The 24,770-nt window shown below is 39.0% G+C and overlaps 1 protein-coding gene across 2 annotated transcripts in view; it reads right to left on the bottom strand.

Moving 5' to 3' along the window:
- LOC133619882 (metabotropic glutamate receptor 7-like) overlaps positions 1-24,770 on the bottom strand; it is a 279,178-nt gene that overhangs the window by 102,684 nt on the left and 151,724 nt on the right. For both annotated transcript variants that reach the window (XM_061981152.2, XM_061981153.1), the window contains exons 3-5: positions 8,825-8,969; positions 8,163-8,317; positions 1,062-1,199 (exon numbers count right to left, since the gene is read on the bottom strand). In XM_061981152.2, the coding sequence (XP_061837136.1) occupies positions 1,062-1,199; positions 8,163-8,317; positions 8,825-8,969 (438 nt within the window). The remainder of the gene's footprint in view (positions 1-1,061; positions 1,200-8,162; positions 8,318-8,824; positions 8,970-24,770) is intronic.

Here is a 24,770-nt window from a genome sequence, read left to right as displayed (position 1 = left end):
GGTAGAAAAGCGCTATACAAGTACAACCCATTTATCATTTATTTAAAACAATACATAATAATAACACAGAAAGTAAATTATTTTGTGTCTTTTTTAGATTATGTTTCGGATATAGGTCCCTATTATCCCATTTGCGCTTAAGGGTTTTTCTTTGTGCTTAAAGTTACTATGCACATTTCTCCTATTTGTACACTCCCATCCAGCCTCTGGACACTCCCTGCACAAAAGAGGCACAACTGTTTGAAGTTTAGAATTACTAACGAGGCGGACTTTGCCATGACACCTTTTTTATGTGTCAAAATCATGGGACATGGAGTTTTCTTAAAGGGGAACAGAAAAGAGAGCGGATGTATGTCTACAGAATATATTAATTGATGAAAACTGGGCTGTCTGCACTCTTAAAGTGCATGTTGTTGCCAAATGTATTTCATATGCTGTAAACCTAATTCATAGTTGTTAGTTTCCTTTAATACCAAACAAACACATACCAATTGTTGGTTAGAAGGCGATCGCCGAATTCGTCCTCGCTTTCTCCCGTGTCGCTGGCTGTCGTGTCGTTTTCGTCGGTTTCGCTTGCATACGGTTCAAACCGATATGGCTCAATAGCTTCAGTTTCTTCTTCAATTTCGTTTTCGCAACCTGCCTCCACACTACAACCATCCGTTTCAATACATGCGTAATCTGTTGAATTGCTTAAGCCGCTGAAATCCGAGTCTGAATCCGAGCTAATGTCGCTATAAACTTGCTGTTCTATCCGCCATGTTTGTTTGTATCGGCATCACTATGAGACGTTACAGGAAAATGGACGGGTGTATATAACGATGGTTAAAATCAGGCACTTTGAAGCTTTTTTTAGGGATATTGTGTGATGGGTAAAATTTTGAAAAAAACTTCGAAAAATAAAATAAGCCACTGGGAACTGATTTTTAATGGTTTTAACCCTTCTGAAATTGTGATAATGTTCCCCTTTAACACTTCGCACAATTGCGCAGATTTTTTCACTTTAGCACATCGGAGAATAGGGCTCATAGTGCTGCAGTAAAAAAAAAAAAAAAGGGTACCTGTGCATTTACGAGTGGTGTCTTCTTTCTTGGACGTACTGAGAAGCCTGCAGTTAAAATTATCCTCCCAGAATTCAGCAAACCAAACGTTCCTTCGATTGTTCTCTAGCGTGAGTGCGGTGAAGTATTCATCAAACCCTGAGAAGAGAGAATAGAAGAGCAAGCCTCAGTTCCGGGCCAATTATGATCCATTTGGAACCTGCAGGAAATAAAGTGCAGCCCTGCGGTGATGGTGATGGTGTGGTTCTGGCCACCGGTTTTTGAAAGCTAACCAGCAAGTGCCACCTCATCAAACTTTGACCACGGTCTTTTCCTTTCAAGCGCCATGAAACTCTAACCACTTTCTTCTTCTTGGAAATTGCACTAATTAAAAAAAACAGGCTGCATAATAAATAGGGCAGGAAGTGTTAATGGTGCCACAGCCTGTTGCCTGCGGCTGTAAAGTCCTGTTGGTTCTGAGCCCCTTCCTTCACTACATAAAAGCCGGCTGAGATGGATCGAAAGCATGGCGTATTAAAGTAAGGCCAATTTTAAACAGGGCTTTCTGTGGAGCATTTGCATGAAGGGAAACTTGCTGCGACAAAAAAAAAAGAAAGTTTCAAGTTTGTTGCTTTTATTTTTTAGCATAATGTGGGTCAGAATACTGTGCTGACAGAATCGACAATTGAAGCTTTTTTTCCCACTTGCATCAAAGAACATATTTTTCTCTTTTTAAATGTTCATATTTTGAATTCTCTCTGTCTGCGTCCACTCATTATTTGTTGTGTATTATCTGAGTCGTGGGTGGAAACGACTAATCAGACCAGCATGACTCAGCTGCATTTCTTCTCAAAACACCACCAATGGTTCCTAATAATCTTTTGGCACCCCACAGTGTACATCTGTAAGGGCCAGATTTCTCCTAATTAAAAAAAAGTTTGAGTGAAAAGTCTCTCAATTGCATTTACAGTGGCTGCTAGGGATGTAATACAATATATTGCCAAAAGTATTTGCCCACCCATCCAAATGATCAGAATTATGGTGTGGAATTGTTTTTCAGGAGCTGGGCTTGGCCCCTTAGTTCCAGTGAAAGGAATGTTGAATGCTCCAGGACACCAAAACATTCTGGACCGGGAGAAAAATATATACATTTTTTTACATTAAATGTTTTAAAGTAACCTTCCTCTGATTATAATCCCCTCCGCTATTAAGGCAGAAAGGACAATAAATGTCAACACAATCATGAAAAACATTCAAAAAAATCAATGTAAACTAAATTCTAAAATCACTATAAAGACGTATCAATAACCACTTTAAGGTGCAAAAATAAGGAATATTTAAGGAATACTTAATAAAGTGTGAAAATGTATACATAGAGAAACCTTTTTTGCAGGTTTACTGCCAGGAAGTTACATGGTCTGTGTAACATTTAAGTTAGTCTGTTATTCTTATTTAAGTATATAAATGAATTTATGTTATGCAGTAATTATTATTTAAATATTATTGGACACATTATTATTTTAAAGTAGCATATTTGTTCTACTTCATTTTTTTATTCATACAGTCCTGCACTTTAGTTCCTATCTGTTGTTTCTGTACATCCGAATAGGGAACGGATGAAGGTTGAAAAGAAAAGATGAGTGGGGCGAAGGACTATGGTCCGTTTGAAAAACTCCCAAAACTGCCATCCTGTTGAAAAACTCCCAAAACTGCCATCCTGTCAAGGTGACTTTTCCTGTTCAATCCACAATTTATTTGTTCTCTGCAGGACTCATTTTTAGTTATCTTCTCAATCAACAGAATCAACAGCGAGACAGCAAGATGGCGCAACCAAACGTGATAGTTGATACTTTTATGAAATTGGCTGTTTAGCGTGTCCCTCCTATTGTCACTTCCTGTTTTGCTTGGTTGCCAGTACCTTTTTTTTTAATGCAACCCACCATGCTTCAATCTTTCCGGTTTCTTCTGACATTACAAAACATATACATTATAATGTACATCTAACACATCTTTTATTGATAGAGTGTCTATTGCAATATAATTTTATCGGCCCAACCCGAATCAAAACACCCACAATACTGGCAGGCGAAAATGCACATTTAATTATTTTACACACACAGTGTGATTTATCAAGACTAAAACTGTTTTGGGGGAGCTGTTTTTCGTCTTTATTTAGCAAATGTGCATGCAAACTGGCAGTCACCTAGAAATAGCCGTGAGACAGGAGGTGGTCACACTGCAGCTTTGTCCTACGTATGCTTGTCAACATATATGGACAGTCAAAAATAAAAATTATATATAATATATAATTATATAATATAATTATCATTATAATACAAAATTAGATATAGTGTCTATTCAGCAATATTATTTTATAATTGGATAGCTGCTGGATGACATAAGGTGTGATTAAAACTACGGTAATTCAATTGATGATTTTATTTAATGGTGTTCCTTTTTTCATATGTATAGTTTTTTTTTTTTTTTGCAATACACATTTACTTGCGTATGGAACTTTCTAGCACACTGTCACAGTTAATGCCTGATTCTACCACGGCACACCTTCAGCACCATAAACAAGTGGGTTCGTTTGTAGATCGTAGATGATGACATGAAGTTAATGTGCAGTAAATGAATGTCTCCATGGTGAAAGTCACATAGTACATGCAAAATCCTCATTTTAAATATAGCGGTCTGCACCAGTTATCAGATGTACGCGCAATCTTGGTTTATAATCCTGCAACACGCCCACTAATAGTATACATCATTTTGTAGTTTGCACACACTGTTTAGGGTGTGGTATTTTGATCTTAGTAGATCAGGCCCAATATATTGTACACATATTGCTTGACAACACAGAAATTAACACTGATGAACAACCATCCATCAAATACGTTACTGACCGATGCACAAATGAATTCAACATTATCTTTCATGATTTAATGCCAAATTTGTGAACACAACCAAGTGTAAATACATTTTGTGCCTCCATACTTTTGTATTTTTACTGTATTCCTTGTGAGTGTAGCAGGACGTGTGGTTGACCAGACAGCTTTAAAAGTCCACTTCCAGGGATGTTGAATCTTTTTATTCTTGTGGAAAGTATTCCTTCTCAAAGATGAACTGCACTTTTTTGGGAATTTTGCCTATTGTTCACAATCCTTACGAAAGACATGAAGACGGATGTATATATTTTTTTAATGCATTTTAAATAGTAAATAAATGCGATCAAACTTCCGCTTACAATGGATCCTTTGGTAGCCGCTTTATTCTGCCTATAAAGCCCTTAAAAAACATCCAAACACCTCCATTAAGGTTTCACATACTACATTACATATATACTTACATCATGTAACAGGTACATTTATTATAACTTTTCATATCTACGTATTTTGCTCATTTTAACCATATGCGATGCATTAATTTAAAAAATGCATCACAACATTCGCTTTTTTTTCCAACTATATCACTGATTATTACTCACTGCAGACTTCATGAGAGCCAACAAACATAATAATACAGCACTTACTGTACAAGGTCTGCTGTCATTAGAATGCCGACTGCAAGGATACTCATACATTCCTATTTAGATGAAGAATGACTCATAATCCTCGCGAAGAAAAGGGTAGTGGAACGCCTTTTTGTGTCGTTCTCGCCATTTCTAGGTCTAAATTGGCTGTCCAAGTGTACCAATTTGTCGGAATACCTCCTCATCCTTCTACTATCCAGGTGAGAGGCATGAGTTATGAGCTAAAATAAAATTTGACGAGCAAGGAAACAAGGAAGCAGCTGATCATTCGATCATGTCAACATTGGCACACAGGCCTGTGATCACGGCGCCGCTATAAACAGTTTGTCTGCGTTAGCGCTCAAAAAAACAATATCACTAAAACGTGGTTAATATTCAAGTCACACAATGTAAATGGAGTATCGTTGGCGGTTGGATTGTTCACCCACTAATAGGGAATGTGAGCTGGGTTTAGACAGTCGTGAGACAGGTTAGTTTTACCCTACTGATGATGTGTTGTTGCAAAAGTAATCCATGATAACTTCAAGTTATCATGCTCCTATACCTGTAAAGTTTTGCTATGTGTTTTATGGGTGCAATAGACATAGAGGACTTCCTATTGGCTCTGTTGTAAGCGGACTTTTGTTGACAACTACTTACGACTTAGAATGTATTAAAAACAATACATTCGTTGTCATGTCTTTCATAAAGATTGTGAATGATAGGCAACATTCAAAAAATAGTGCACTTTTTTTTCCTTTTTTTGGGGGGGGGGTGTTAAAGATGATAAAAAAAACGCATGGAAGATGCGGCAAATGGGAATCACCGTTGTAGCCTTCAAAGCCCTCTAAGACAACTTCAAATGCCTCCATCAATGTTTTATATACACACTGCAAGTCTTTATATAATGTAGTAACAGACACAGTCATAACAATATGTTTTATGTACAATATTTACCGTATTTTGGTAATTTTAGTCATTGCCGGAACTAAATCTTCGCATTTATTTCCGTTTCCATAGCAGCGCACGTCTGACTTCTGGCAACAACCCCCTCCAGATACAAACACGCGAGTTTGTTTTAATCATGGCAGATTCGGTAACAAACAATGAACATGACTATTTTTGGACAAATGAGGAGTCGCAACATTATATTTTTTAATCTGAATATATGGAGGATGAACTACTGCTTCTATGAGCCAGCATAAAAGAAGAGTTAGATGTTGGAGCAGACAAATCCAAGAGAATGAGGTGAAAGTGACTGGAAACTGCAAATTGTGGAATTTGAAGCCATGCTATTTCGACATAAATGGAGTGCTTACCCCCCAAAAAACGGAAAACATGTTTCTGGCCAGCTTGACCAAACAGGCAACTGTCCATCGAATGAGTCACACTTTATATTGATCTTGATACACACAGTATGACATGCATGTATGCTACATACGATGCCTGGCTAGCTGTGTACAAACAAAACATGAAATACTAATGCTAATACTTTACGATACTGTAATATGATTGTTCATGTTTTACAGTCAGCACAGATTGAATGTTGTGGATTTCAAACTCAAACGCGTTTCGTGCTGACGTAGAAGCTATCTTATCTCTTGCCGTGGTTAACTTTGACGGGTAATACCGTAACACGCCGATGTGTTACTATGTTACAAAAAATAGTTACTCAGTGTTCGCTCTTACAAGAACATTTTCGCTACAATGTGGTTATTATACAGGTTACGAAACCTAAATGAAGTATTGTTGACGGTTTTTGAATGCATTTTTAAAGTGATTAGTGGTATAATTGATTGCTCTCATGAGCTGCATTGGTATAGCCACAAAGAACGAGACAATTTTTACAAGTTAGAATGCAAAAAAAACCTTTTTGTTTTCTTGTGTCTCAGGGTTGTAAACGATAGGCAAAATTCCAGAAAAAGTGCAGTTCCCCTTTAAGAGAGTACAAATATATTCCTTGACATTGTTTTTTGATCACATCTGGCTTGTATACTCAGCTCTAAACCTTAACAATGCTCTGACATCTGTAGAGATTAATGTGTGCTTTTCAATAGTGTGGCCCCGAGCAAAATGTTGCATGGTTACAATCCAGCAATTTATGTAATCAGAAAATGTTAAGTCAAAAGACAACATTGAAATATTTTCTTCCTTTTTGCTTCATTTTGATATTGTAGACCTAGCCACATGTCATGGTCTAAAAAGTAAATTGTTGAAACCTCAAGCTAAATATGTCAGGCAAACAAGATGCTCTGATGACTTTGGGTATCTGATTAATCCCACAGAGAAGCAACAGTGGGCAATGTGACCTTGATCTCCCTCCTCCCAGCCAAATACATGTGTGCATCAAGGTCATTGATGCTCTCCGAGGAATGTGGAACGTCATCGAAAGAAATTGCCAGCTGAGGCAGAAATAGATGAGACAGGCTAGGAAATGAGGGCGCGCCCAGAAGGTAAATCAACATATTGTATTTTATCAAAAATTGTATCTTAAAATGCATGAAACATCTTGCATTCAATTCTAGCAAGGTAGAGTAATCATATGCTAATGTTTAAGTCAGTGGCCCATGAGAGAGATGGCAATGAAGATATGGATGTGAAGTTGCACACTTAAAGCAGCAATAGTCATACGTTCATGTCTTGAGAGAAGAAATGGCTTCTCATATTCACTTGAAAACATCAGCAATTGTTACATAATCTTCAGCTGTGTTCAGTGTGCTTTTAGATGCTGCATGCGACATAATTAGCTACTTAAACCCCATAATGTGTGTGTCCAGTACCAATCACAAGTACATTGTAGTTACATTATTGCTTTGTAAAGTGTTTAACAGCCTATGAAATCATTCAACAAGTAAAGTATTACATTTCATTTAAAGCATCAGTGCCAAACAGGCAAGTTCTTTAACAATACATTTCATCTTGCATGTTGACATGCAACATGAAAAGTGTGTGTAAAGAGGCCACAGCATTATGTACACTTGTGGCATCTAATGAGTCTAAGTGTTGTAATTAAAAAAAAAAAAAAAAAATGTCTTTACAAATTACCAGTAAGTATTTATATTCTGTCGTATAGCTGAATGAGGTAACAACAATATTTAAAACATCTTTTAAGTATGACTTTGTGCTGTGGCCTTACTGCTAACTATAGCTAAAACAATAATACCGGTAGTCTAGTATTGATCACAGTTTGCAGTGTGGTAAAAATGTTGTGAACTGTTAAAAAAAATGCAGGGTTAGCGCATATTTTTTTAGAAAAAGTAAAAGTAAAATTAACATAAATGTTTTCATCATTAAATACAGTGCAGTAATTTGCATTTAAGACTCTGGGATGTGTGTGAGTGTTTAATATTTTTCAAAAGATGACAAGCAGACACAGGGATGTAGATTCTGAGGATGGTGCAAACCTTACACAATTATTTGAGTCAGAATATCAACAAGTTTATCATTTTAAACTTGATGTGATTATTTCAAATCTGTTCTAATTCTTCCACATGGCTAAAATTAGTTATTGTTATTCATTATATGTAATTAAATAGAAATAGAAACAGCAAAAGGCCTCGTCTCAACAAAACACAGCGACAATATTGATGCACTGCGACAGCCTGTGTGTGTACCTTTGATAGAGGAGCGCTTGGGCAGTATGGTGATGGCTCCCACTGCTACATCCTCGAGCTGGTGGATGGGGCTGCTTTTGGTCCCCCAGCTGTCAGATCCAATCCAGAGGAAATGGCCCCCGTGATTGGCCCTTTTAGTGGCATTCAGAACTCCCCTGCAGAATTGGGAGAAAGCACAATGCAATCTAACCTTTTACACCAAATGATGCTACTGTCTTGTCTAGACTTTTAGTTGATGTCGTTGCATAGAATACTAAAAAGGGAGAACAAACTTTATACAGTAGATATAATGACAACTGCTCGAATAATTTGTCAATACCTGACAATGTTTTAAATGTCAAATTTGACTTGTGTTCTCCACTATGATATTACAGAGAGCAGATATTCGATTCTGTGTTTCTTTGCGCAGATATTTCCCAAAGGGAGGTGTAATTGACACAATACTTGTGTCATTTACTTGCGGTCTGTATTCCCTGCGTACTTCGTCTTATGTTTGTGGTGTCGAAGGCATGTGTGTGGAACAGACTTGCTGCATGCATGGTAAATCTTTGCCTGTGGCTTGTCTACAGGAGCTGCCACTCAGAGATTAAAGAGTGTAACATAGTAACACATCAGCACGCCTGAATGGCATGGAAGACGCCACCATGTGCAAGGCTGCTCACCGTATGTCTTCTTCATTGGCAAAGATGATGACTGCCCTGGAGTGTTGGGTTTCCAGTAGTTGTTGAATGGCTTTGTCGTAATCCTCCAGCTTGGGGTTGTGAGGAATTTTCAAAGACTGGGCGATGCAGATTCCACCCCGTGATCCTATAGAATAGAATAAAAACAAACAACAACAGTAAGGTTCTGAATATGTGTTTTTAGTTAAGACCTCTTAAGGCCCAAGCTGTTTGTTTACATGTTTGTTTTTATTTATCTTTGCTATTTGGGCTTATTGGACCCTAAATAGAATAAAAATTAAGAATCATCTTTTTATATGATGTACTTAGTCCATAAGTAACAAACGTGTACTTCATGTTTAGTGCATACTTGCCAACCTTGAGACCTCCGATTTCGGGAGGTGGGGGGTGGGTGGCGTGGTCGGGGGTGGGGCGGGGTCGTGGTTGGGGGCGTGGTTAAGATATATATATATAAGAAATACTTGACTTTCAGTGAATTCTAGCTATATATATATATATATATATATATTTTATTACACACATATATATATATATATATATATATATATATATATATATATATATATATATATATAAATAAAATAAATACTTGAATTTCAGTGTTCATTTATTTACACACATATACACACACATAACACTCATCTACTCATTGTTGAGTTAAGGGTTGAATTGTCCATCCTTGTTCTATTCTCTGTCACTATTTCAGAACACACACATTATACAAATATACATTATAAAATCAATAAGAAAACGGGAGCTCTAATTTGGGAGGCTGAATTAGGATCAGAAGTTCCTATATAAACATTGCGCACTCACGTCGCCTTTGTGTATTGATTACTGCAGCTGTGCACTGGATTCATTCACAAATACAAACTACAACTCACAAACACTTTAGAGTTAGGCTCCACCATCAGAATGTGTACTTAAACTTATAAAGATCACATGGATATTATTCAGTGAGTTGATTCACCAAAACTAACCTGTTATACAGGAGGAAAAAGCACACAGGACGTTTCAATTGTTCACAGACTGGTCGCTCTCATCAGAATGACAAGACACTTCCGGTCTGCAGGTGATAGCATTCAATTGGGAAGAAACGCCCTACTGCCTCCTACTGACCAATGTGAATACTGATAAATGTGTAATGACAGCTCCAAAAACGAATTCAAACCACAAAATAAAATAAATAAATCAACACAAAAATGTGACACATTATGGGTGGGTCACATATGCATGTACAGTAAATGGCAGTATTGTCCTGTTTAAAAGTGTCACAACATTGCTGTTTACGGCAGACAAACTGCTTTACAGTAGACGAAAACTTGACTGCTGTTGTTGTGTGTTGTTACCGCGCTGGGAGGACGTTAATGAAACTGCCTAACAATAAACCCACATAAGAAACCAAGAAGTCGCCCTCGATCATTAGCTGTTTATATTGTGGGAAAGCGGACGTGTGAACAAGCTGTCAACACGTCACTCAGGTCCGCATGGAGCTGGAGGGGGCGTGGCCTCCAGCTCCGCCTGAATTTCGGGAGATTTTCGGGAGAAAATTTGTCCCGGGAGGTTTTCGGGAGAGGCGCTGAATTTCGGGAGTCTCCCGGAAAATCCGGGAGGGTTGGCAAGTATGGTTTAGTGACATGCTAATTCTTATTTTACACTTTTTTTTTCCAAATTCCATTGTATGTTATACTCTTCTGACACCACCAGATGGCAGTATAAGTGTCCACATAAGCACATAAGACCCCAATTCAGTAGTGTACACAATTTTGGAAATAAGAGCAAAAAGGTGCTGTCCACGCATGTGGCCAACTAAGCCTTTAGAGGTTTTTAATAGTAATCTTACAGCACACACTGACTTACTACAATCGAGTGAACTCTAATGCCAACTAGCAGCATACTGTTTATCTGTATACAATGCAATATCATTTTTCATAGCTGGGCAAAATGTAATCTGTGCAACATCGTACCAATGTGCAATAACCCAACTAATTTATTTTTTTTAGACTTGTATATAGCACTCTACTTCTTGCACTGTTTTTAAAAGACATTTTATACTACTATACTTTTTTATTTTTATATTTATGTAGCTGTAAATAATCTAGAGCAGGTCTATTTAACTGGCGGCCTCGGTTTCAAATCTGGCAATAGAATGACATCATACCAGCTCAAGAGTTCTCCACAGACAAAAAAACGTTCAGCATTTTCCTAAAACACTGGACTGCTCCTGTTCTATTGAGAACATCAGGACCACTGTGAACACATTGGCAGGCCCTTGACTTTAACCTTGACAATTTAACCTTGCTAGCAAACATGGGGTCCAAACGTGTGATTTACATAAGTGAGGCACCACTTTAAGTCCTCTCCGTTTTGGCAGTTACCCATACACATGTTTTCGTAATGTGATTTATGCATACTTGCCAACCTTGAGACCTCTGATTTCGGGAGGTGGGGGGTGGGGAGGGGGAGGGGGCGTGGTCGGGGGTGGGGCGGGGGCGTGGTTGGGGGTGGTGACGTGGTTAAGAGGGGAGGAGTATATTTACAGCTAGAATTCACCAAGTCAAGTATTTCATATATATATATATATATATATATATATATATATATATATATATATATATATATATATATATATATATATATATATATATATATATATATAATAAGAGAAATACTTGAATTTCAGTGTTCATTTATTTACACATATACACACACATAACACTCATCTACTCATTGTTGAGTTAAGGGTTGAATTGTCCATGCTTGTTCTATTCTCTGTCACTATTTTTCTAACCATGCTGAACACCCTCTCTGATGATGCATTGCTGTGTAGCACGCACAAAAGTGCTTTCATCAAATGCGCTAGAGTCTGGAATCTTCCATCTTTCCCTAGCATGGCCCAAACCCGGTCAATCTTTGCTTCCTGAGGAAGATCATCACTGCTAAGCACTTGGTAGTCCACTACTTCTTCCCGGAGGCTATCCAGGTCCAACCGCAGCTGCGGCTTGGAACTTACAAGCGTATTTCTTCATCTTACTCGTCGTCAGTGTCGCCATGGCTGTATCTTCCTCGTTCTTCTGCTTCGTCTCCTTGTTGTGTGCGCAGTTGTGCAGTGCACTCTCTAAAAGCCCAAGATGTTATTGTCACATATGCATGTACAGTAGATTGTGATGATACCGGGTAGAAGGAGACGGCACTGAGGCTGGGAGAGTGTTTAGCCTGGAGCGTATTTATTCAAAAGGAAAATCTATATCTCTATATAAATATGTATATTATTATATATTATATTGTATAATATATTATATGATATTATATGATATTATATTATATATTATATTATATTATACATATCAATATATGTATATATTAGATGTGTATGTAACCAAACAGGAAATGGGTGTCAGACTATGTGTAGAATTTAACTTGAGAGTTTCACCGTAAGTGTTGGAGGTGCGTGTTGAGAGGAGCGGTGCTGTCAGACAAGGGCAAGGCAGGCAGGGCTTGTCCAGGGGCGGTAGTGTGGTCGGGAGGCAGGAGCGAGTCGTAGTAGTCCGGGGGCGAGCGAGGAGTCGAGAACCAGGAAGCACGAGGAAGACAGGGAAGATCCAGAAGCACACGACACACAGCGTGACTCGGGGACGCACACAGGGAGGGTACGATGTACAGATTGCTACGTTCTGGCAAAGGATCTCTGGTGGCGGTTGTTTAAGTAGTCGTCCCTCTCATCATCATGATTGAAGATGGAACGCAGCTGCCTGCAGGAGCTTGAGTGACGCGCGCGCGAGCGCGCTTGGAGGTGCGCCTAGCGCAGCTCCCAGATGATTGCGCACTGGTGTGCGTCTGGGCCGTGACAAAGATGGCAGTATTTCCCTGTTTAAGAGTGTCACAACATTGCTGTTTACGGCAGACGAACTGCTTTACGGTAGACAAAAACGTGACTGCTGTTGTTGTGTGTTGTTATGCGCTGGGAGGACGTTAATGAAACTGCCTAACAATAAATCCACATAAGAAACCAAGAACTCGCCCTCGATAATTCTACAGTTATAACGTCATTGGGCAGGCACGCTGTTTATATTGTGGGAAAGCGGACGTGAAAACAGGTCAGGTCCGCATGGAACTGGAGGGGGCGTGGCCTCCAGCTCGGCCTGAATTTCGGGAGATTTTCGGGAGAAAATTTGTCCCGGGAGGTTTTCGGGAGAGGCGCTGAATTTCGGGAGTCTCACGGAAAATCCGGGAGGGTTGGCAAGTATGGATTTATGTAACTAAGTTGTTGCTATAGCTGTTTTACTTCATGCAGGCAGTAGTCATGTGTTTCACTTAGTTGTACTACTAGTCTTCCTCAAGGTTCCATTATAGGTCCTCTCTTTTTCATTATTTGGGCTTTTCAACTGGAAGTGCGTAAGTTAAAAAATCTTGTGAGACTCACATTTTTACAGCAGAGTCTTAATGTTGAAGACAGGAGCTGCTTCAACGTCATTGTACATGTGTATAATTGCAATAAAATACACTCTATTTGTATTGAAAGTTTCAGGGAGGTATTGATGTAACATTAATATTGTTGGAAATCACCTTGATGTACAACTCCAATCCATCATACTGAAAGACGTTGCAACATGTAATACAGCTAAATAAAACACATCAGTGCAATGAAGTGCAGTTTAAAACCACAGTAAGCTACACCAAAAACACTAATAAACATATTGTTAAAAACATTATTATTAATATCTAGTGCAGGTCTAATCAATCGCCAGTAAGTTCTTTTTTTACATCTTGGCAATGACCGACACACCAGAGCAACATGCCATAAATCACATATTGCACCCGACTGAACACCAGAATCTGTTTCTTAGCGTGAGAGAGTGATAAACAAAATCCGTGACAACAAATTCAATAATCTTCAACGGGTACATAAAGTTATTGATTTTATGTTATGGATTTGTCATTGCCCTTTTTTAAAGACTTTATCTGACATTGAACTCTCATCTAATCAGCGTTTACATACAGTAATCACAAAGAGAATATCATTACTGACAATTAATCATTTTTAGACAGGTCACCATTAGAGATGGGCCGATAAATGCTTTAAAATGTAATATCGGAAATTATCTGTATCGTTTTTTTTAATTATCGGTACCGTTTTTTTTTGTTTTGTTTTTTTTAAATTAAATAAACATAAAAAACACAAGATACACTTACAATTAGTGCACCAACCCAAAAAAAACTCCCTCCCCCATTTACACTCATTCACACTCATTCACACAAAAGGGTTGTTTCTTTCTGTTATTAATATTCTGGTTCCTACATTATATATCAGTATATATCAATACAGTCTGCAAGGGTTACAGTCCGTAAGCACACATGATTGTGCGTGCTGCTGGTCCACTAATAGTACTAACCTTTAACAGTTAATTTTACTCATTTTCATTAATTACTACTTTCTATGTAACTGTTTTTATATTGGTTTACTTTCTTTTTTATTCAAGAAAATGTTTTTAATGTATTTATATTATTATTAAATATTATTTTTAAAAGGACCTTATCTTCACCATACCTGGTTATCCAAATTAGACATACTAATGTGTTAATTCCACGACTGTATGTATCGGTATCGGTTGATATTGGCATCGGTAATTAAGAGTTGGACAATATCGGAATATCGGATATCGGCAAAAAGCCGTTATCGGACATCCCTAGTCACCAATAATGAGTTTACACAAGATCAAAGGTCCTGACTGCGTATGTGCTTAGCTAAATAGCAGCCACACTTTTCAAACTGCATGAATCCAATTTACTTCTGATTGTGGGATAAAGGAGATATATCATATATTAAAACAGTAGAACCGGTTGAATAAACAAATAACGCAATCACCTGTGGGATTGTAACAGCAAGCCTCCTCTTGGTCAGCAGCTTGCATCCTGAATCAACAGCAAAGCTTTACCCAAACCAATTAAATTGTTCTCCCACTCAAGCTTTTTAATAGCCTATCCAACGACGTCTCAGTTTGCATTTCTCTGAGTAGACAGATAAATGGAAGTAAACTCCTAATTGCCAGTCTCCTCTGGCTCATTACTTTGATGCAAACAGTTTTTTGGCTGGCAGAGAATGCATCTCCAAATTTGGTTTGGATGGTGGCATTTTTTGTCAAGCTAAAGAAGGACAATTGCTGAACTCTTTGCCAACTCTCTTTCTCTAAGAATCAGCAGGCATGTGAAAAACGATTCTCAAAGTGCCTGTAGACCTGTGGGATGACTTCTGTTATCCCCCAAGTGGACTAAACCTCAACATAAGGTGCCCACCAATGGGTTTGGCTACTGCTAAAGGGTTTGTGGTATCTGTTAAACGGAAACAAGCTCTGTGCCATTTGTGCAGTCAAGTCAGGGTTGTAGGTCTCCTAGCGATGACGCTAAAGCTCAGCTTCTGCAAAGAGATTACAGCCTGAAAGCTTATATTATGACACCCAACGCACTTAACATCTGATACTAGCACATTAGCAGCACCTTTTTTGCAGGGGCCAATCAGTCTGCAGGTAGTTATCTCACCCATCCATTTCACAGGCTAAAAAAAAAGATAATATTCTAAGAGTTTGGGTCTCATGAAAAAGCATAATGACAAACACCCTAAAGGCATGTGATGAACAGTAATGGTGCTATAACAGCCTTGAACCAAAATAAATTAGGGTCTCATGTTAGTCAATATTGCAGAGAGAGCATGAGAGAGAGACCACAGGAAGGGCCGATGAAGATTAGAAGCATTGGGAGACGATTTTGTCTTCAGAGCTGGCTGTTGCTGACCAGCTGTAGCAAGATGGTGTCTGAATTATTGAATGGCTTTGAAACACCTCATCTGTCAGTCAGTCAGTCAAGTAGTCAGAGAGGCAGGCCTGATGAAAATTTGAGTGCCGTATCTGTACTTGCAGAATACCGGGGTGTGTGTCGGACCGCCTCCGCCTGTCAACGCAAAAAGAAAAGAGAAGGAGAATCTTGGGCCCAGACCGGCGGGTGGAGAGGAGAGCTGCCTGTCTTAGTTGGGGAGCGTGATGTGAAAAATGTCAACCTTACTAGCCTTACTCGTTCTTCCGTGCTTTTTTTTTCAATGTGACACTATTTTCACTCAGAGGGGTAAAAGAAAAATATCACAGGCAAAATGTGTGACAATTGAGACCCAGTGGGTTTTTCACGTTGCCATTGCAAAGCGGTCTTGGCACGCGCCATCTCACTGTCGAGCACACTTTGTTGGGGTTCTAGAAACAGTAACGCGTTACACTTGACGCACTGTTATTCATTGACTGGTTGACACGGAGTAGGGATAACAATGAGCAACTATGCAATAATCAGTTGTATTTACAGTTTGTACAGAAGCTAGTTAATGGGCACTGTCTGGATACATAAATAATTGTGTTATTCTTAGAACTTAATGTAAGAAGGGTCAGGCAATAAACTGAAGAGCTTGTGAAAAAAATGTGCTGTCAAACAATAATTTATTGTAAGCAAATTAATCACACTTTGGAATGTTTTAAATCCTAAACCATGTGTTTGCATTATTTAAATTAACCTAAAAAAGACCCCTATATTTGTACACAAATGCAATTTTATAGTCGAATGTCACACAATAAAGTTTTAGTTGATTGCACGTTATTTTGTGTAATTAATCACATGCCTTAATGCGTGAACTTTGACAGTCCTAGTACCAATACTGTGAAACCTCTAAATTCCAATAGTTTTTTAACCACTGCATGGTTCTCATTAGAACCACAGGTAAACAGGATTCCACCTCACCTGACTGTGGGTGAAAAGTGGGGTACACCCTGGACTGGTCACCAGTCATTCATAGGACATATAGGCAAACTAACAACCATACACACTCACATCCACACACTGTAAAAAAAAAAAAAATACAAAAAAAATAAAATAATAATATCTGCAAAATTTACAGTAAAATACCGACAGCTGCGGTTGCCAGGAATTCACCGTAACACAAATTAGGGCCACTTTTAGCGTTACCACTCAGCCCTATCTCCAGGTGCATGTCTTTGGATGTCGGGGGGAACCAAAGTACCCAGAGAGAACCCACGCAGTCACAGGGAGAACATGCAAACTCCACACAGAAAGACTCCCAGCCCGAGAATCAAACCCAGGACCTTCTCACTGTGAGGCACGAGCACAAACTATTGCCCCACTGCATCTAGCATCTGCCTGTGTTTCTGAGCTATGTGAGCAGTACATGAGGATTTTAACTTGAAAGTGTTTGTACAACCTTTCACTGAACAACTCATAACATGACCTTCCGCAACATGTTCCTTCAAGTGAGCTATTAAAAATTAGCCTTAAATGCTCCGTATCTTTTCAATAGCTGCTTGCAGCCAGTTCTAACACACTTAAACATACAGCGTGGTTTATTTAGACATAACCCCTCAATCTTTAAAATGACTTGCCACAAAAATACAGGAAAACGTGTTGTTAGCCACAAGTTAACTAGGCTAATGCTTTAACTCAAACCCCTAAAACAATAAAGGTATACTGTGAATTTAAATGTAAAATATGCAAATCTTTAATTTAGTTATAATAAGATCATACATTTTAGAGTATGTGCATGCTTGTGATATTACAGTATTTGCAAATGCATTGTACAATTTTTCTTTATTTTCACAGTAAAGTCCTGTGTTTTGTACGTATTATAACCATAGTAATTTAGGTTATCTACTGTTTTTTGGTTTACAGGAATCCACTGCATTTACTACTCTGATAAACACGGTCATTTTTTACAGTGCACCTATGGACACTTTAGAGTTGAATTTGCCTAACACATACATTTTTTTGGAGTACCTGGGGAAAACCCAGACAAGCAATTGACTTACCTGCTTGGACGTTAAGCAGTTCCGAATATAATTGACATTGGGAAAATATGCCCTTTAAGTCTCAAAACTCAGTATTAGCCAGAAGTGGATGTGGAAGATATCACACAACAGCTCAGTTCAGATATTAGTTTTGATCATGTGCTTGTTTATTTGAATCATTATTTTCTTCTTATAACACATATTCTAAAAGAAGTCCCATCCTCAAAAAGTGTTGTTAAGAGAAGCAGAATGTGAGAAACGTTTTTTTTTTTACATTAGTTATTAAGTCAAATGTGTGAGGTGCATCGCTGGTGCACTTTGCGACAAAATGCATTGTACCTTCATTATCATATTTAAAGTGAATATGTGGGTGTTTAATTGCTTTAATTTGTTAATATTAATATGGCTTAACATACTTTTACAGATGTGTGACAGGTAACAGGATTAATGTAAGTAACAAACGACAGTCAAAGTCGTAAAACTTTAAAGATGGCTCTGCAGTGTGTTCTTTATATGTCCTGTATTCCTTATAAAATAATTAGTTTTAAAATCAGAGGCTGGCCAACACATTGTGTTTGACTTTACAGGTTCCACTTAAGATGTATTACAAACAATGTGATTTGATGATGTTTGTGTTTTTTGTCTACACATAACTTCAGCACACAGGACTTTATTGAATTGGTTGTTAAGTCACATTGTCTCACTGCTATGATATCACAATATGTATGTAGTTGATCAATTGCAAAGCACCGTGTTGAGCTGAAATTAAGAGGGCTATTTTAACTGCACCTAATCACGTACGGATGACCATCAAACAGCTTGGTGTCATCACACTGTGTGTATTGAGGTGGCATACCCCCTGCTCCCTTTGTGATTATAACACAGAAGCCAGTTTAATGATCATGATGGCTAAACGCTTGGAAGTTCCTTCTTAATCTGTCAACGGGGCCATAGGTCATGCAGTGCATTAAAGCGGTTCAATTATTCACCCTCACCCTCCTTTCCTCTTAGATACACTACATTGCCAAAAGTATTTGGCCATCTGCCTTTACTCACATATGAACTTGAAGTGCCATCCCATGGAATTGTCCAAAATGTTTTGGTGTCCTGGAGCATTCAAAGTTCCTTTCACTGGAACTAAGGGGCCAAGCCCAACTCCTGAAAAACAACCCCACACCATAATTCCTCCTCCACCAAATTTCACACTCGGCACAATTCAGTCCGAAATGTAGTGTTCTCCTGGCAACCTCCAAACCCAGACTGGTCCACCAGATTGCCAGATAGAAAAGTGTGATTCATCAGTCAAGAGAAAGCATCTACATGCTCTAGAGTCCAGTGGCGACGTGCTTTACATCACTGCATCCGACGCTTGGCATTGGACTTGATGATGCATGGCTTAGATACAGCTGCTCGGCCATGGAAACCCATTCCATTAAGCTCTCACATGAAGTAAGGAGCTCTGTAGCAACCGACTGTGCATAAAGTCTTTGCACTATGGGCTTCAGCATCCGCCAACCCCTCTCTGTCAGTTTATGTGGCCTACCACTTGGTGGCTGAGTTGCTGTTGTTCCCAATCTCTTCGGTTTTCTTATAATAAAGTTGACTTTGGAATATTTAGGAGCGAGGAAACATCACGACTGGATTTGTTGCACAGGTGGGATCCTATGACAGTTCCACGCTGGAAATCAGTGAGAGCGGCCCATTCTTTCACAATTGTTTGTAGAAACAGTCCCCATGCCTGAGTGCTTGATTTTATACACCGGGCCTAATGATTAGGACACCTGATTCTCATCATTTGGATGGGTGGCCGAATACTTTTGGCAATATAGTGTATGAAAATGCACTCTGTGCCAAAGAATCAAGTTTCACCATTTTGCTTTTTCAAAATTGAAGGCTCTCAATGGATTTGACCTCCCACTTGTCTACTCAACACCACGCGAAGCCAAACCTCAGTGGGAGCCTAAATGCTGAAAATTCCATTTATCACCTTGACAGTGAAAGAAGGCTATTTTTTTCTCCTTCAGTCTTTGATCCTGAATAAATGGGAGCACATCAAAATGAGGTGACGTGCGGATGGCATCCGTGTTTTTCGCATCCTTCTATTTCCTGCATGCTGTTACTCTGCCAGTCTGAGGCTTGGCAATGGCATTAGGGCACGCAGAAAATATCATGCTCTATTTTACACCATTTTCAGAAGCATCAGGCTTCCTCCCCACATCGCTATGGCTGCTAACTAACACTACTCTCCGAGGGAATATTGGCAACTTGCTACAATCAATTCCACTGTGCTATTTTGTGGGAGGTTTTCTTCAAATGTCCAGACAGGGCAGTGAAACAGACAAACAAGATTTATCTCTGTCAGATTCACCTGGAGCCAAACATAAGGTCTGCAGTGGAACAGTGTCTCAACCAGGCAGAGGATGGAAAGAAGAGAATAGAAAAAAAAACAAGAGATCGATACAAGCTGACCATCACTCTACACTTGGCTCGAGGAATAGGGCAGCCATATTGCATTAGTCCGCGAGATGGTTCTCCTTGAAGTGGTGAAGTGAGAATCGTACTCATGCCTTTGGCATTCAAATAGGGCAGCCACAAACAACGTCTCAAGGTCTTGTACATCAGCAAAGATGCTGCAACAATAACAAAGTCTTGTGTGAATTGTGTAATTATAGCTCACTTGCCATTCTGGGTTCGAGTTGCTCAAAATACAACAAATCACAACAATTACACAATTAATACGCATTAAAAGTTGCAAAATGGCTGTAACAGCAAAAAAAGAAGTGGATGTTTTTTATGCACTCTCACTAGTAAATAAATGTGCCCAAAAATCCGCTTGCTATGGAGCATACAGGAGTCGCTCTAGTCTGCCTTTAAAGCACTTAAAAATACACTCAAACACTACCATGAGGCTGTAAGTATACAGTATATATGATGTAATAACGGGCACATAATAATGTGTAATATTTACATATGTTGCTCATTATAATCATATGGTGCAGCATTAATTTCATAAATGCATCACAACAGTCACTTTTTCCTTCCACAACATCACTGATTACTCTTCACTGCAGACTTCATGAGAGTGGACAAATGTTATGTAACACCACTTACTGTACAGTGTCTGCTCTCACTGGGTTGCCGACTGTTAGGATGTTGATATATTCCCGTTTAGATGAAGAATGACTGAGAAAAGAGGGGTTGACAGAGTGTTTTTTGGAGTCTTTTTTTTGCCATTTACGGGTCTAAGTTGGCTGTCAAAGTGTACCAACAGCTCATTTTAGTAAATCGATCTTACACTAAATCAAATTGCATTGAATCGTTCTGTTCTGTGAATTAACTATTTTTGAATCGCACCGTAACCCATGTATCGCGATGCAAATAAAATTGTCCATCACAAAGAGATTTACATTCCTAGCTCCTGTTGGCTCCATTGTAAGCTGACTTGGATTTATGTGTATTTAAGAATTAGAACGCAATACAAAAAAGACATTTGTGTTCTTGTCTCTCATAAGGATTGGGAGCTATAGGCAAAATTCCCCAAAAAAGTGTAGTTCCTCTTTAAGCACCCTAAGAATGTGTCTAGTTGTTTTGTTTTGCTTAGTATTCAATGACACTATACAAGGCAAACCAAAACCTCATGATATCAAAACATTAGTATTCCGATAATTAGCATAATTCATAGTTAAATTGTAATTTTAGCCACCTGAATTAGAACTGCCTGCATTAATCATATTTACTTCAGAGACTGTAAACCTTTATAGCCAGTAGGGCTAGGCCAGGGGTCGGCAACCTTTACCAGTCAAAGAGCCATTTTGACCAGTTTCGCAAATTAAAGAAAACAATGGGAGCCACAAAAATCTTTTGAAATTTAAAATGAAATAACACTGCATACAACGTTTTTTTTTTGCTTTGTGCTATGTATAAACCAAGGGTCTCAGACACGCGGTCCACACCTTAATATGAAAATTGAATGTTAGTGCGGCCCGCAAGTTTTATATGAATGGCGCTTGACAGTGTCATACTTGTCAACCTTCCCGATTTTTCCGGCAGACTATGAATTTCAGGGCAACTATTCTCTCGAACGTGCCGTGATGGTACTGCATTTAGCGCCCACTACAACCAGCGTGCCGGCCCAACCACACGTTGTATGGGGCGTCTGCTTGCTCACGTAAGTGACAGCAAGGCATACTTGCTCAACAACCACACAGGTCACACTGACGGTGGCGGTATAAAAATCTTTAACACTCTTACTAATAATGCGCCACACTGTGAACCCACACCAAACAGGAATGACAAACACATTTCGGGAGAACATCTGCACCGTAACACAACATAAACACAACAGCACAAATACCCAGAATCCCATGCAGCCCTAACTCTTCCGGGCTACATTATACACCCCCGCTATTAAACCCCGCCCACCACAACACAGTGGGGGGGGGGGGGGGGGGGGGTGTTGATGTGTGAGGGTGCAGGGTTGGGGTGGGGGCAGGGTTTAGTGGTAGCAGGGGTGTATAATGTAGCCCGGAAGAGTCAGGGCTGCATGGGATTCTGGGTATTTGTTCTGTTGTGTTTATGTTGTGTTAAGGTGCAGATGTTCTCCCGAAATGTGTTTGTCATTCTTGTTTGGTTTTGGTTCAAAGTGTGGCGCATTATTAGTAAGAGTGTTAAAGTTGTTTTATATGGTCACCGTCAGTGTAACCTGTGTGGCTGTTGACCAAGTATGCCTTGCTGTCACCTACATGTGCGAACAGAAGATGCATACTGCATAACAAGGGGTTGGGCTGGCACGCTATTAATACAGATTGAAGAGGGCGCCAAATGCTGTACCATCTTGGCACGCCCTTATTATAACTGTAAGTGTGAAAATCGGAGAATATTAATCCCCAGAGTTTTCAGCGAGAGGCACTGAAATCCGGAAGTCTCCCGGGAAAATCGGGGGGGTCGGCAAGTAAGCTGCTGAGCCGCATCAGAGTGATCAAAGAGCCGCATGCGGCTCCGGAGCCGCGGGTTGCCGACCCCTGGTATATACCAAATGCCGTCATTCGGACTACAAATATGGGGTATCAGTTTTGGTTTGATTGGTCTGGTCTGAGCCCTAATAAACACTTTAAAACTTTGCGTTCAATATCTAAGTTTGTCTTTATTTAAAACTAAGAAATGATGATTGGCCTTTGTCTTGACCATGATAGGAGTCTTTGATCAATACACGATGAAAATAACCCAAAACAAATTGATACTGTATTGTTATTCAATTATATAAGCAGTGTTGGAAATACATGGAGTAAAGCAAGACCATTCACATTAAAAGGTCAAAATCACAAGTTGCGCAACAGCACATACACCATTTTTTTATAGAACAGCAACAAAATCAATATTTACTACTCTATTGTTACAGTACCCTGACACATCAAGATATGATACATCGCAATAATTTGTCCCACTGTTACCTCTGATATAGTATAACTGGTAAATATTAACATTCAAATGTTTACTTCTTTTTTAAAGGCTTGACTGAACATTGGTGCAAAACTGTGTGAATTAATCCTGAGATACACTCTTGCATAATTAATGTGTTTATTAAAGATAAGATGCCTGGGGATCTTTGAAGGGTTTCTTTAAAGCGAATAATTCCCATTTGTATTTCAATACAAAATATGCTAAAATGATTGCTGCTTAGCTGCAAAAGGATGAGTCAACAAGCGCACTGTTATTCAATTCTCCCGGCATTGCTGGTAAAGACTCACCATAATAACAGTCTGTTTACTGCTCCGTGTAAATGTATTTAAAAAAATCCATACGAAGTGTGTTTGAGAAATCAAACTGGAGGAAGCTGTGCTTTTATCAGCATCCAGGGTGAAGTAAAACTTTGAAAATAAGCCTTAAATCAGGAGAACTTCTCAGACCACACTTTAACTGTGTGCAGCTGCAAGTCAATGTATATTACACAGCCGCAAACAGCTTCTTCAAGTTTTAATGAGTGATCACACTGGATGTGAATGCACGCAGCTAAAATATTTATGCATGCTGGACTGAAGAGCAGTGCCTGCAGGGTTTCATTGCTTCTTTTTTCCATTTTTGAGGTTGGTGCACATTAGTGTGCTGCAGGAGACAGTGATCCCTCCCTGTAGGTTTACCAAAGGGATTAGGATGCACAGAGGTGCACGTGAGGAGCAACAGACTACGTGCTCTTGTTGGTTTGCATGTAAAGCAAGACTTTCATTGATGGACAATCATAGATCATTCAGGGTACATATCCAGTTTCTTTTTGAACAATAATACACTATTTTATTGCTAATGTTTGATTCAATGAGGAATAAGCTAACCTGACGTTCAGGAAACTATCAAAAACAATGGTGCTTTTTTTGTAGGGGTGACTAAGCTGCTAAATACTTCAAATATGCTGCCAAAGCTGAAGGACACGTCTTAGCCTTATCTCATCCATCTATCCATCCAATTTATGCTACACTGCTACACTACTACCGCTAATTTTGTGCAGGAAAGAGTTCAGTAGATCCCCACCACTCGCGGAAGTTACGATATGAGTCCACAAATAGTAAATAAACACAAGAAAGTGAGACGCCCAAAAAATCTTATGACAATGAATGTAATAATGGTACGAGTCAGTGTCCCTCTGTTCTTTTGTGCTGTATACTGTAGATGAGTGCTTACAAAGCTGCTATTAGCTAATACAAGAGTGTTGCCTTCAAGCAATTGTGAGTTTGCCACTGACCATATTCTGTGCGACTCCAGCTCACTACAGTGAGCCATATTATTATGTGGTTAAGTACAGTGGAACATTTATTTACGAGCGCCTCTGTTTGCGACCTTTACGGTTTACCAACCATTACATCTGTGTGTGTGAACCATGTCTCAGCGTACCAACGCTTCATTCATTTATTCAGTTTGCATGCCGCTTGAAGCCATCGTGGGATGCCATTTTGAAGAGGCGGCGCCCACTACGTCACATATTGTTTGTATTCTGTACACATGTATACAGTATATATATATATATATATATATATATATATATATATATATATATATATATATATATATATATATATATATATGTATGTGTGGGGAAAAAAAATCAC

This window comes from Nerophis lumbriciformis, linkage group LG01, assembly GCF_033978685.3.
Source record: "Nerophis lumbriciformis linkage group LG01, RoL_Nlum_v2.1, whole genome shotgun sequence".
NCBI classification, from domain to species: Eukaryota; Metazoa; Chordata; class Actinopteri; order Syngnathiformes; family Syngnathidae; genus Nerophis; species Nerophis lumbriciformis.
Note: the sequence above shows the minus strand (reverse complement) of the source record. Positions and strands in the feature narration are given on the sequence as shown.